Raw genomic sequence first — 15,552 nt, 5'->3', positions numbered from 1 at the left:
TGCAGTACGTAGAGGGGATAGATTGGCTAATAGATTTCTAAGCATTTTTGTGCACAGTGTCAGTTCTGCTCAGAACAGGGATTTCCAGAGCTTCAGTTCTACTTATGAAAGCTGTCAGCTTAACTAGAAGGGAGAGGCAGAAAGAGTTGTTAAATTATGTCCTGTTTCTTCCTCAAGAAGAAAGTATTTTAGAATACCAAAAGCAGTACTAAATAAATATGTTGACACTACATAAATAATTGTATTTCTGGTTTAGGTTTTTCATTTTGCATGCATACTTGCAAATTATAATCTATCTGGGTTATTCAGTAAAGTCCGAACGGCCTTTACCGAATAGGACTGTTAAATTGCATGAACAAGGTCAGGATTTGCAATGTTCGGATTTTGTAATTCAGGCCCTAAACGGGCCTGAATTGGTCTGGATTTAAATTCAGCTGGACTGGATAGCTACAATCCAGGCCTTAAGAGCAAATTGTTTGTCGGCAGCCATAATAATCAGGAGGGAGAACCTAGTGGTGTCCAACCCCCATCCATAAGTGAGGGCCATAATCCATTAAACAATAGGAGTGGTGGACATGTCATCATCTCACTTAGGGGGGCTACACACAGACAGAGTTCCCTATAGTGGGAAAAGTCCTTATATTGGCTTTACCATTCTATATCAGCTATTGCAAAGTGTTGTAAAATTTCCCACAGCAAGAGTGCTTTAAACGGTTGGCTAGTAAGCCAGCTAATTCGAGCACTTTAACAGCCAAAAAGAGAAAATGCCCAGTCACTAGGTATAGACATTTAGGAGATATGAAATTATCCATTACCATAATGGAGATAAAATATTGACCCCTGTAGGATTTATATTTATTTTACTTTTTTAATTTGGCAGCTGGCTAGCAATCACTGGGCCGCCAACATATAATTAACTTTTGTGCTGCCAAGGTTTGGTTTTTCTTATAAAAAAATAAAAAAAAACAACGATTTGCCTGCTGGCTCATGGCAATGCCAGTGGGCAGGTAGTACCTAAAATTATCATTCATTGCATGAAAACAAGTGAACGATAATTTGTGAACACGCATCCTACAAGATGCATCAGGTTCTGAATTTTTATTGAAATTGGTTCTTCCAATCCTAAACTTTAATTCAGTCATCAAATACAGCCAGGCAATTGCTTCGCACCACATTGGCAATTGTCATATTTACTAATGTTTAGTGAATAACATGGTCCATCTCAGACCTCCCTAACATATCCTTAATCATAAAATGCATAAATGTGTTTGTACCCTTCAATGTGAAGGAACTAGAGCAGTGGTTGTCCACATGCATTGACTTTAAAGGGGATTTCTTTTCTAATGCACTATACAAATATTGGTTGTACCATGCTTGCACTCTCCCTTTAAATGTTTCATGTTTGCCATTTCAAAGAGCATGTGTTACCTTCACTTCACTATTGTACATTGATCTACAAGGTTTCCGTGGGAGTAGGGGGGCAGCATTTACTGCCCATCTTCCTATGGATAAAGATTGATTAGCAGGCACGTTTCTTTATTGGTCAAAGAGCAGCATTGGAGCAAAAAGAAATATAATTGGGTTGCATCTGCTTAATTCTGTTTTTGTATTGCCATTCTCCGGTAGAGAAGGAAGGGTTGCAAAAGTGACATTAACTTCTAGATTGTAAGCTCGTTTGAGCAGGGTCCTGAACTATCTATTGTTACTGTTACATTTTGTTATTGTCTCATTTGGTAAATTCCCCTCTTATTGTAAAGCACTGCGGAATAAGCTGGCGCTATATAAATAATACCCAATAATAATAATAATAATAAAAATAGCTTACAGTACAAAGATGGTTCAGGCACTACAAGGTTCAGAAATGGCAAATTTGTTAGAACCCACAGCAATGTTTCGACCTTGCGGTCTTTGTCAAGCTATCAAATACATATATCGTCGCAAATTTATAAGCAAAGTAATTCAATCAAACAGTATTTAACAAATGTGTAATTAAAAAAGATAGTGACAGCTGTTGCAGAAAACCCAAAACCGATGGGAAATAGCAAAGGCACATTTAAAATCAAAAAAGATAAATAAGTAATAACTAACCGTTGGAATTGTTTGAAAAGAGATTAATACCGCCAAAATTGGCCCATCTGTACATGCGTGTTATTCAAAAGATGTAATCCACGTTTAGACATTCATATGCAAGAGTCCACGCATGTGTTTGCACAAGCGCAGTAGTGCGCATGCGCAGATAAGTTGTCATTGCGTCTGCACATGCGCAGTACAATGGAGCAACGCGCATGCTCAGATTTGTTGTACCCACATGCGCACACGCAAATTAGGTTTAAACCAATAGCGCATATGTGTCAAAGAGCTTGGGATCAAATATCTTAATTCATATACACTGTCGTGCAGAAATGGACATTAACTGAAAATCTCCATCATTAAGGAATATAAAAAAATATTAGAAAAGGTCTTAAATAAATACATCTAAATTAGGTAATGGCCACCATTAGTTGAGAATCTCCATCAATTGTCACGGTCTTGTACAAAAGAAATATATTCACAGATGTAAGCATATTTGAAATTGGATAAGTATTAATAAATTTAATTTAAACAGCAAGTAAAATATCCTTTCCTTGATCAATAAGATGTCCCCACTAAAGCTTAAATTATTCTGTGAAAAAATAACACATCTGTACACATACTTTAGAACATCATATTAGAATATGAAACATTATCATATTAAAGGATATACTATACATAATAAAGCCCTATCCAAATCACTAAAGTGCCAACAAATAGATACTTAAAAAATTATCATATATAAAAAGTGCATCATGTATAAATTGAATTTAAAGTGCATACATTTAACTAAAGTGCATATCAATTACATTAAAATGGCTATAATGCATGTGTAAAGATACACCGGGCGCATAAAAGTGCAAGAATGAATTTAAAGTCCATGAATATGCCAATCTTGAAATAAAGTGCAGAGATAATTTAAAGTGCATAAACAATAAATCAAATCAATCTAATAAAAATAAACCCAAACCCACATCTAATTATAGTGCAAAATAAAAAAGCATCCTCCAAAGTAGGTTAGTTATCTATTATAAATGATTTTTTATATATATATATAAGAGCCATCTTGTAATTACCAATCTAATGTACATAAAAAGTGCAAAATGTCTCTAATTAATAAAAATGTTATTCTAATTTGGATAAAAAATTGTTCTTGTTTTAATGGACAGAAGGGATTAATTATTTACTTGCTTATCTTATAAAAAAATATTTTTAGAAGATCCAAGGAATGCAACACTGTATCTGAAAGACTACCACCAACAGCAGTACACCAAATAAAGAAGAATCTGTAAGAAAAAAATAATAAACATATTAGAATTGAAATATTAAAAGCAAGTTTCAAATAAACGTGATGAGGTCATATTCCTGATTTAAGCCCTTAGGGTTAAGAGTACAAGAAGCACTTTGATCCAAAATGCTTCTTGGAATAATCATTTATTTTGTCTATCCCCGCTTCTGGGGTTTTCTTAAATATGTTCAATTATCTGGAACCTTAATTGGGAAAAATTGTGATGGGCTTCTATAAATTGCAGAGGTATATGTCATTCTAAAAGACCTGTCCTTCTCATTGATTTGTATTTTGAGAATCTGTCCTTCATTTTTTGAGTGGTTTGACCAACATACAATAACCCACATGGACATTTAAGAATCTGTATAACAAATGTGGTTGTACATGTCACAAAGTGTCTGATAGAATATCTTTTTCCACTATGTGGCTGATAGAAAACTGATCCTTTGATCATAGAGTTGCAACAAATGCAATTGTAACAAGGGAAATTGCCACTCTTATGTGATCCTTGTATGGGTGACATAGATAACTCTGCCCTCACCAGCTTACCTCGTAATGATGGGCCTGTTTGTAGACGGACATTGGCTTATTTCTAAATTCTTCAATATCTGGACGATGTCAGGGGATAAAGTGCAGAAGCAAGAAATACATTTTACCCTATTGCCTATGTCCCGATGTAGGTTTTGATGTAAATAAATCCTGTCTACTTAGTTTTCACAGAGTCTAATTGATTTTTCAACACAATTGAGGGATAACCTCTTTCCTTAAATCTTTCAGTCATATCTTCTAATTGTTGGTACGCTAGTTCTGTACGAGAAATCAGTCTCTTGACTCTCATGTATTGGCTTTTAAGTAAAGCTTTAAAAATAGAGGGAGGATGCAAAATGCCATAATGTGAAATCGTATTTCTATCCAGCGGTTTTCTATATATGCTGGTCTCCAATTTCCCATTTACTTTGGAGACGAGGATATCAAGAAACGGAATAGAATCAATATCCGCAGTCATAGTGAACTTAATTGTCTCAGAACAGCCATTCAAGAAATCCCTCTTTGAGGGATACCAATGGGCCATACCACAATGCCAGCGCATCATCAATATATCGCCACCATTTAAGGGCATATCTCTGAAATAGCTCATTTTTGTAAATAATGCTGTCTTCCAATTGGGCCATGTATATATCTTCCAATTGGGCATATGTGGAACCCATCAAAGTCCCCCTCATTTGACTAAATAATTCATCCTTGAACAGAAAATCATTTTCAGTCATTACAAATGTAAGAAGTTGTAGTATAAAAGACCACGAAGGATCTTCAAAACCTAGTCTTTGGAGTGCCATACTCATGGCTGTAATGCCTCCTTCATGCGGAATAGAGGTATATAGACTATTTACATCGAATGTAACCGAAATGATATACTGCACATTTTCTATTTCCTCTAATTTTTGCAATACTTCTGTGGTTTCTCTAACATACGATTTAATCTCAGGTAAGTATGGTCTGACAAGCTGGTCAGTCTGTACTTTCTTGTATGTTTCATTATCATTAAGTTGCCTCTGTATTTCCTTAACATAGTTCACTCTTATCCATTGCCACAATTGCAGCCCCCTTATCTGCTGGTTTCACAACCAAATCGTGATCTTCTTTAGGGGTTTTAATGGCTTTTATATGGTTTCTAGATACATTTTGAGTTGTCTATATCTGTTTTTTAGGTGGCTATGTTGGAATAGAGTATCTGTGTCTTTTTTTACCTATTTAACATATGTTTCTGTTGCATGATCTATATTATATCTATCCCCGCTCAGATCTCAAGCTGGTTTTTAGCTCATCTTGTGCTATTACAGAGAGAACATCTCTGAAACATATCAGACTGGTCCCACTCATACAGGCAGTCCAGATCCGAAATGCCAGCAAGTTCCCTCTGCACGAGAGACACAGCAACCCCAGACGATCGTTTCAGCCTTGTTAGGCATCATCAGTGAGGCATAGCTACTATCTCTCTAGGCACTGTAAGCAAGGGGTCCACATCTGGATTACCCTTTAAACTTATGGAAAGCAAAAAAACTGGGCGCAAGAGTATACGGAGAATGGGCAGCAGCTGAAATAGCCTGTCCTTCGGTGGGTCCCCGTTCAAAACTCAAGCTGGTTTTAGCTCAGCTCAATTTTAGCTCATTTTCTTTAAATGATCAACATTTGAATCAATCTTGTTTCTTACTTGTTTCTCTTCTATTTCAGCCTCTAATTGCACAACATCATTTTTTTGGTTTTGTCTATTTCACTTTGTAGAAATACCAAATTCAATAGCATCCAGTCCATGGAGCATTTATTAAAAATAGCCTTAAGTCTTGAACAATATTTAGCATTTTCTTTAAACAAGGTGGGTTGAGCATGCATCCGCATACCTTTAGGATTACGTTTGGTCTTATAATATTAATAAATTCATATTATAACTTAATAAAAAAATTAAAAGATGCGTTTTAGAAAAACAGACCATTTTGGTTTTTAATTTGGGTAACATCTTGATCTATATTAAACAAGTTATTTTTTTTCTCTCGTGTTTTTTTCCAGTGGTTAAGAGGACTTCCTTCCAGTAGACAAAGCTTCAATGTCATGTATGGTGAATGTCCTTATTGCAACAAGGTAAAATTACAGTTTGCCTGTACTCTTATTCACTATTTTTATTCAAACCCTATTTAAGGAACCATAGATATATTTGGATTTCAAAATCAAACCAATATTAAGAGCCCACATCTCTTTTTTTTGGTTTTTAGTCCTCCCCGGTCACTTACCTTTCAGATTGTAATCTTGTGGACAGGGCTCACAAAAGAGATATGACATGAAAAGTGTAAAGTAAAATAAAGCCTATTGGTTAGCTATAATCTCTGTTACGAAGCTTATATTTCAGAAGCGGTCTTGAGCAGTGTACATATTTTATTTAAAGGTACACTATAGTGTCAGGAATACAAACTAATATAGTTCTAATATTGCTATTTAGGTCTCGGACGACCCCCCATCCCCTATTAAAAAGGTGATTTACTCACCTTTTTCCAGTAACGCGCGTCTCTGCCCGCAATCCGCCCCCTTGACTGAGATCATCAAATTTGATAATCTAAGCCAGGCTCTCCCAAACTCCGGCCCTCCAGATGTTGCTGAACTACAACTCCCATGATTCTATGAATGAAACAGGCTGAGAATCATGGGAGTTGTAGTTCAGCAACATCTGGAGGGCCGGAGTTTGGGGGAGCCTGATCTAAGCCAATCCAATGCTTTCGAGGCTATTGTGCATGCACAGCAAATCTTTGCGCCGAGCCAAACAACATCTTAATCAGAATCAATGCATCTCTATAAGGAACATTCAGCAGCATCTCCATGCAGAGCGCAGATATGCTGAACGTCACAGCACTAATATAGAAAGCACCTTAAGTGGAAGCTTTGGAGTTGTCCCTAGGCAGTAATGTAATCACTGCCTTTTCTCTGAAAAGGTAGTGTTTACATCAAAACGCCTGCAGGGACAGGCTATAGAACCAGAACAACTACATTGAGATGTAGTTGTTCTGGTGACTATAGTGTCCCTTGAATGAACCGATCTATAAAACAGAGATGCAATGCCAGATAAGCCACTTTTGAGACTTCTGGTTTAAAGGGTATCTCTCATGCCCCAAAACTACTTATGCTCTTTTTTTTAAAGAAAATTAAATTGCATCTATACATTGTGCTAGCAGATCTGCTAGCAAATGTATAGATTGGGAGAATTTTTTTTTCAAGAGGTCTTTCTACCACTTCTCAGTCAAATCGTTGGCATACACTCTATGCTGACGATTTGACAGATAAGGGAGAGCAGAAAAAACCTCCCACAGGCGGTCCTTCTGCCCTCCCGTACATAGTACACCTGAGAAGTGATTTGCAGGCATAGATGCTGTCCCTGGTGCTTTACAAATGAAAGCAGTCAGGACCAAACTGGCCCACTGGGAAAACTGGCAATTTTCCATGGGGCCGGCAGCAGGCTGTGAAATTTCCTTCAGTAAAAAAATAAATACAAAACATGCCTGAAAGTGGCGGGGTGGGACTTGGTAAACCTGTGAGCCAGTGAGTTTGCAATGGAGCAAAGATTGACAATTGCTCCTGCCCAATGCCCAGCATTATGTGAAAGGCTCCTTGGATACCTGTCACATCGCTGCAGCAGAGATACACGTGTCCACACAAATTGCCACCATTCATGAGACCCTGTAAAACTTCAAGGTGGTCAGTAATGAAGATATCAAATGTGGTTCTGTATTTTGTGTATACATGTGCAACATTCTGTGAGTATATGTGAAGCTTATGAAAAATGTCTTGTGTACTTGTACCTCTAAATATAGGACTGTTAGGTTAGCACTCCAAGCAGTTAACCACTACAGCCCCTCTGTAAAGTGATTTATCAAACCATTTCACACCAGTTTGAACTTAGTGTGTGTGTATCTAATATATAAAACAAATAAGTAAAAGAAAATGGGTACTCACAGGTCTTCAACTTGCACAAGTGAAAATTATTTCAGGCAGATGTTTCAAATCTCTCCCCCCCACCCCCCCTCCCCCCCCTCCATCCTTTCTCAAAAGAGAGACATTCCGACAGCTACCAACTAGTGTCTTCTGACATAAATAGTCTATATAATTTAATCTATTTGACTTCCGGTATCAGCATGCAAAGTAGACAGTGGATGTGCGTGCAGTAATTTTCATATAGAAGTTTTGGATTTATGGATTGCAATATTTGCTCTATATGATGTATGTCTCCAGTGAAGTCTGTCCTGGTGCTGAAATAAAGGCAAGTTCAACACAGCAACTGTAAAGTATGTTTTGTTTTTTGTTTTCTTCATGCACTGATTAAACACACCTGTTTTTAAAAAGGGTAGTGAAGCATTTTATTAAAATATAAAATCTGTTTAATTCATCTTATCACTTTTTGTTTTTAAACAGCCAATTACTCTGAAGCTATCTGCTAAAAGATCTTGAGGTTTCCACCTGCTAGCAATTCTTGAATATGAGTAAAGGAAAAACAAAGATGCCACCATATTGTGTTATAAATTACATAATACAATGATCATTATCAATAGAAGAACTATGATTAAGCTAGAGGTATATATGTTGCTTCGCTCCTGGTTATTTTCTTCTGATTGCCTTTGGGTTTTGCACTCTACACGGATACCGTTTTCAAAATGTGAAGTTTCTCTGTCTTTACAAATATTGTAGTTTTGAACAAACCTTACATTCACTGTACCCTGTGAATAAAAGAAAATTACTCTGGTTAAAAGGAAACAAAATGTCTTACTTTATACTGTTACACATTTTCACAAAGAGAGAAATATATACTGGAATACGGAGGTGTGTGCTGTTAAATTAAAATGTAATCTATAGCCAAGTATGCGGCCTATTACTCTTCAGTGAATGGGCTAACGATCACTCACAGAAAAGGTTAGCAGGCCCACACACACCTAAAAGCCATGCTGGCTATAGGGCATTATTATATTGCCTGAAAGTTAGACCTAACTTTATATCGTTCCCCTCACCTCCCTTCCCACTTGCGTCTGAATTGTGGCTCTTTCTATAAGTTAGCAAGGGGCTTATGGAATGAGCTATAAGTCAGACCCCTCTTTCCCAGTTTTTTGAATCCACCAATTCTTTATCTTCACCTACATTACGGAGACAATCCAGACTGTAATTGGTCCATTTAATTTCCTCTATACCACAACAAATTCATCTAAATAAGCAACTCACTGTCTTGAGACATTTATGCCACAAACCTATCTGTATAAGGTCTTGTACTTTTACAGTCTCCTACAAACTGAGTTGGCTAAATCCACACCATCTGTCATGAGAGTGCAAGATGATGCTCTGGGTTACGGTCACTCCTGCTCAGTAGTATAAAACTAGTGACTTGGCTCATCACTCCTTACTCTTGAGGAAAACTCAAGAGAGACAGTATAAACTAGTGTTTTCCAAACCATTACTCAAGACACACCTACCAGTCCAGGATTTAGGGACCAACTAGTTGTGTCAAGGTGTTTTTAATTTTTTTCTTTCTTTCTAAAAAACTCCTTAGACACAACTGGGTAATCCCTAAATCCTGGATCTTGAGGACAGGTTTGGAAATCACTGGACTATACAATTGCTTTCTCAATGGAACAGTGCATTGCATGCTCTACACCTCATTGATTATACCACTGAGAAATTCTGGTGGTGCTTTAATGCTTTAGGCACACTCCTGCAATGGCCATCTTTGATCAGAGGATGTTGCACTTTAACAGTGCCACCGAGCCCCTTGTAGATGTGAAGTCACAGTGCTGGGAGGAAGTATGTACCAGACTTCCATGGTACTCAGCCAGATGCCACCGGACCCCAAGGAAGCCACCTTTCTGCACCCAAAAGGTATGGTGGCTAAAAATATGTAAATTGTGATCCGTATTTTAGTGTGTATATATGTGTGTATGTGCATGCATCCTAGCAATCAAACGCCAGTTCTATAAACAAACATATACAAACACAACACACAAGTAAATCACTGCTTTAAAATGGCAACAGTAGATACAAACCCATAACTTCATTAAATGCCAACACAACGCACAAATAAATACATACATACATGTTCATACACATACTCTATACAAAACATATATTCAAAACACTGCTCACAAATACAAATCTGCCCGGGTGACCACACGGTAGATCCTTGGCTGGCAAAGCATTGTGGTATGGGGATCAACCATTTGGCCATCCTTGTGCAAGAGGAGACCCAAAACAATTGTTGCACCAGGGCCCTCTCTATTAGTTCTGACAATTCAACCCACCCATGGGTTGCAAGAAGCTAGTTAAGAGGTCAGAAATGGCCCAACCAGTGAGGGACCCCTCTGTTATGCCTGTAAATATTACCTTTATGCATACAAAAGAAGTCACAAGGCACTTTCCGATTAAAAGATGTAACAATTCATATTTTCCATTTAAAGCAGCTCTGTTCCCAAAAATAAACTTAATATGTTTCTATATATCTCTCTGTGTCTGCATCTTGTTTTTTAGATTTCCCAAGTGCTCTAGTCTGTAGTAAATTTATAAATAAAAGTAGGGACTACTTTTCCTCATGTATGGCATTCAGGTTGACAAAGGACAGAGGAGAATACAACGTAGAAAATATAAAAAATATAAAACACAGGCAAGTGGCAAGAAGGGGAATGTAATCATTAAGATGCATGCGGCATAAGGAAAGGAAAACCCCCAAAAAACGGGTTTGCTTTAACTGAAAGAGGATACTGCTACAAAATAAAATGTAAAGTTAGATGTGAGAGCCCAGTAAGCAGTATTCTATTTGTTATATCTGAAGAATTTACATATAGTTGAGTGTATGTGGCAGGTTCTTCCTGATATTGTAAATAAGGGTAGCTGAGGTGGTGGACCAGATTAAAATATAAAGGCATAGCTTTATAAAAAAAATGTACCTCTTAATTCTTACTACTTTTCTTCATACCAAACAGTCCAATCCTGCTCTAAATCATTTGCAATGCAGGCTAAAGTTACCTCTACCTTTGGTTCAGTAATGTTTACACGTTGTGGGTTCCAATCTCCCTGTTTTCGTCTCTGTAATTCGTAAGGATATGGAGTGTAACCATTGCTCGGATACTTTACATCTTTGTGTTTTTCAGCACGGACTTCTTTTTCATAATTTTTCCTAGGACTCTAAAATAGAAATGTAGCAAGAATAAGAATGCATACAGGCACTATTCACATAAGTATCACAGTTGCTAAGGAAGTGTAGCTGGATGAGTATTATAGAAATGTATACATATATAATCCATAGCAGTTTCACTATGAAATGTTGGCCATCACTGGCCTAGAGTAACAGATATTCTATGTACAAATGTGCATTTAGCGATTTCTGCAATGCAGGAATGAGGGCTACTTTTACTCTCAATGGTTCGTAAATAAATAAACCTGATGAGATTGTATCATTTATCTGTTGGAAACATAGCATAACTTGTTTTATAGCGTTTGGACTAAATTATTAGTTTGTTTCTTTTCAAATTCAGAGTTTTGTAGTTTTTGAATAAAAAGCCTTTGTCTTCTTCTATTCTTTATAACCTTCATTATCCAGTAACAGTTCTACATGTCATATTGAAACACCGTAAAGGTTTCTGGCAGTTGCAGTTCAGTTGCTAACTGAATTAGAAATCCCCAAATCCTATATTTTGGGGCAGTGAGGGATTTATATAAAATGGGTTGTGTGAATAAATCTTATTTAAAGTTGACAGGTAATACAGTATCTTCTTATTTTATTTCAAACCTATTACATTACGGTTCAAACACTTAAACTGACATATTAAAACTTGCTCATTTCTATTTTACATTTTATTGCATGCAAACCTTTGGTGATTTCTGCAATCTACTGGACTGAAGATCACGATTTGCCACAAAGTGTAGCTTACGGTCTGCCCCAGGACTAACTGAATGAGATCTTGCATGTTCAATAATCTGTTGAAAAATATATTGAGATAAAAAGTTTTTGAACAAGGCAATACTCCTGATTTGAACATTTCTAAAATAATCAACTTGAGAAATGAGACGGATGGATGTGTGATTTATACTGCTGAGTGGTTAGCGGTTTACCAAAGCACTTCAGGTCCACATTTGGTCATATTAAATGTTAGGATATGTTTGATATTGTCTTTATTCCCTTTTATTTTTGAGTGCTTAAACTCCACAAACATAAAAACACGCAATCAAAGCAGAGGGGTAATGTAAACAATATTGAAACTGGACAATATTATGGTCTTGCATCAAATGGTTAAAGTGCAAACACACGGCTTATTTTCGAGAATGCCAGATATGGGTTATACAGCACCAAATACATAATACAATGAGTAAAGTAAAATTAGGAAGTTTGTTTTAATTCTATTCCTGCTCTGGTTGGTGGTTATGGCAACCAGAACAAGTTCCCTTGCTTGGCTAGGCCAGGGATAGGCAACCTTCGGCTCTCCAGATGTTGTGGACTACATCCCCCTTAATGCTCTTACACACATAATGTTGGCAAAGCATCATGGGAGGTGTAGTCCAAAACATCTGCAGAGCCGAAGGTTGCCTATCCCTGGGCTAGGCTGATTTCCAGTACTGCTGCTGTCAGCATCCTGTCTTGCCTCTCCAATTATGACCCTTTGTAGCCGGCCTGGACCTTTCAAGTGAAACATGATAGAATATTGTATTATCTCCACCACACACACATGATGAGTGCCACCCCATTGTAGGCTTTTTCAGAAAAGTTTATTTGCAAATATATACTTTGTCTGTCTATCAGGGAAACGAAAGTCCTGGCAAGTTCACAGTAGTGCTTGTTTGCTAGAACCAACTAGTGGTCATGCAGTAAAGTGCAGGTGAGTTGTATGGACTACAACAAGATCTAAACTCACTCAAGCTTATTGTTGCACATGTGATAAACCTCTTTCATAGAGCATGTGTGCGTATTAAAATTTCTTATTTTATTCAGCCCTCCATAAAGCCATAAAAATACATGTAAACTTCTGATTGCTTGTTTTATTCCGTATTGAATACAGATGAGCTAAACACAAAGCATACTTTTTTTTTCCGTTATTTTATACATTAAAACATTACAGCCTACATACAATTTATTGGCTTTTATAACAATAGTCCATTCAAATTACATGTTTTAAAACTGCATGTCTGAATCTATTAAGTCAATGAGTTTATTTAAAGCAAATTATATTGCACTGTTATTTCACATTTTGCACAATATTAATCTTCCATTGATAAAAGTCTTTCCACTACTTCTAACCCTATATTTTGAAAGGATGGCTTTCTAAGTTTTAATGTTTCACATATGTTTGTATTTTTTTTTTTTTCCCTTTCTTAAAATCCACTTTATAAATAAAGATTGATGGGTCTAAATAGGTGATCACATCAATGAGAAGAAATCACATTCTTACAGCAATTATTTGATTTCTTGTATTTCTTTTTCCAACTCTACCCCAAAATACTCAATCTAGGTGAAAGGTTCACTGTGTTCATGACTTATGACATACTAGTAGGACAGGTTTATGGTTTATTTAACAATTCAGGATATATCAGCACATGATGTGCTAAATATTACAAGGTAACTTAGCAGAGCTGGCATTAATGTTTGTGGTTGCTCATGTAAGCAAATAACACGCCAAAAGGATATTCTTCCTTGCACACACTGCAAAAAAAATAAAAAATGCATAATTCGAACAATGCATCCATTTTGCACTTGCTGTATACCACCAGCCAATGTTAATTAAATTTAAATTATTTTATTTGTAACATAGTGACTTCCAAATGGGTAACGGGAAACTATATTCAGCAGAACAACTAAAGCTGAATGTAGTAGTTCTGTTTATAGCTATAGTTTGTGTCCCTGTTTTTTTTTTTGTGTTTTTTTTTTTTATGTAAACACTGCCTAGTAACACCTATAGTGGCAGTCACTCAGTCGACCAAAGGTGCTTCCTATTTCAGTGCTCTACATGGAGAAGCATGTGCAACAGCCTCCTACTTGGATTGGCTGAGATCATCACGATTGATTATCTCAGCCATAGAGGCGGGGCTCTGGTGTGAGGGGACGTGGCTAGGTAGACAGGCATCTGGTGCAGCATTCTACAAAGAAATGTTTTGGTTGTGCAAAAACTATAAAGTTTTGAACATGCTAAGAATACAGCATATTAATTAAGGCCAAGACCTATCAAATGCATGAACGTGCTGGTGCTCGGAGTGTCCCTTTAATGTAGTCAATTTATATAAAATTGCTTAGGTTAAGACATAAACTTTAGTAATATACAGCAGACTTTTTTAAATGGCATACAAAGTAATTTAGAACATAAAGTTTGGTAATGCATGCTGTAAATATTATGTGTATGATATGGTAAAACAGCATGTGTAAGGTTAGCTATAAATATAATAAGGTTCCAGTGGACATAAAATAAAAAGGTAACCGTAATGATGTGGGTCGTGTCTATGGCAATGGGTACACCCATGACTTCTCAATTTGCGGCATACAAGCGTTGGGAGTTATGTTGATGCGGGAATTGCAAAAAAGTTAGACCAAAATAACTAAACAGGAGATAAAAAAAAAAACTCCAGATTGGCAATTTTGCCTAAAATAACATTTTGTTTTAATTTCTAGTTTAGTGAAGAAGTCTGAGTTACAGAGGTCCATGCATGAATTTCAATATATTAGTTCTATTGGAAAAATTAAATAAATTAAATGATGCGTTTCCGTCCACTAATTATATATTTCCATACAATGCATAGCACGTTTTTCACTTAATCAGGAGAATTTTTTTATTCACTGAAATCTATTAGAACCTCAAGAATGTTGCTCTTGTAATCTTTATAAAAGTACCCTGATCTGATACAGTTCTGCAATAACTAGGCTAATCTCTGGCATTCAGAAAATCACAGGAGAACATAGAATGTGTATGCTTGCACTCAGTCAATAGAACACAAGCCAGTGAAGTGCCTAAATGTTGTTCATAAATCCCTTTTAAGTGGTAATTGTGGTCATATTGGTTCAGTTTGATCACAAGTCCTGTGTGTATGAGAACAGGAATACCTCAAATTACATCACTTTAATATCTGTTTATTTCAAGTGAACCTGTCACCTAAAATGTATGATTAATCAACAGAGCATAAAAACTGTCTGTGTTGTACTACAAAGTATTATAAGAGTCAAAATACGTTTAATAATACATCCCAGCCAAAATCCAGTCAAGCAAATCATGCTTGTTTTATTAACTGCCAGTGTTTATAAAATACCACATGCCTGGTAAGAGTGCATTCTTCTAAGTCTAGGAAAAGATATGAAACAAGTTAGAAGGATTTAGAATACAAAATGAGCTTTTGATCAGAAAAAAAAGCTTGGGTGTACATCAATGGTATGTGTTCCAACATTTCAAATGGACAAATAATGACAATTTTAGTGGTGTGAGTTGGGGTATGACCACAGGCAGGGGTGTTTGGAGAAATTTTAGGTGATTTTGTAATAATTTGTGCAACTAAAATGTAATTTAGAAGAAAAACAATGTATCTTCACTTACTCAGACTGGTTTCTAAACACATGTATTGTTGAATAAAGACAAATTACTGTGAGAAAAATAGCTGTGGAGCGCTGGTATACACTCAAGTACACATCCAATTTGGAGCATTTA

General features: G+C 36.4%; 2 protein-coding genes across 7 annotated transcripts in view; one reads left to right on the top strand and one right to left on the bottom strand.

Moving 5' to 3' along the window:
- FANCL (FA complementation group L) overlaps positions 1–8,401 on the top strand; it is an 83,400-nt gene extending 74,999 nt beyond the window's left edge. The window contains exons 13-14 of the mRNA XM_063443741.1: positions 5,924–5,995; positions 8,312–8,401. Coding sequence (XP_063299811.1) covers positions 5,924–5,995; positions 8,312–8,347 — 108 coding nt within the window. The 3' untranslated portion in view covers positions 8,348–8,401. The remainder of the gene's footprint in view (positions 1–5,923; positions 5,996–8,311) is intronic.
- The window catches only part of VRK2 (VRK serine/threonine kinase 2), an 87,729-nt gene continuing 80,408 nt past the window's right edge, over positions 8,232–15,552 (bottom strand). For 3 of the 6 annotated variants that reach the window (XM_063443734.1, XM_063443733.1, XM_063443736.1), the window contains exons 12-14: positions 11,744–11,851; positions 10,901–11,059; positions 8,232–8,613 (exon numbers count right to left, since the gene is read on the bottom strand). In XM_063443734.1, coding sequence (XP_063299804.1) covers positions 8,413–8,613; positions 10,901–11,059; positions 11,744–11,851 — 468 coding nt within the window. In that variant the 3' untranslated portion in view covers positions 8,232–8,412. The remainder of the gene's footprint in view (positions 8,614–10,900; positions 11,060–11,743; positions 11,852–15,552) is intronic. The other 3 variants (XM_063443737.1, XM_063443738.1, XM_063443739.1) reach the window with 3 other exon arrangements.

This window comes from Pelobates fuscus, chromosome 2 (assembly GCF_036172605.1).
Source record: "Pelobates fuscus isolate aPelFus1 chromosome 2, aPelFus1.pri, whole genome shotgun sequence".
NCBI lineage: Eukaryota > Metazoa > Chordata > Amphibia > Anura > Pelobatidae > Pelobates > Pelobates fuscus.
Note: the sequence above shows the minus strand (reverse complement) of the source record. Positions and strands in the feature narration are given on the sequence as shown.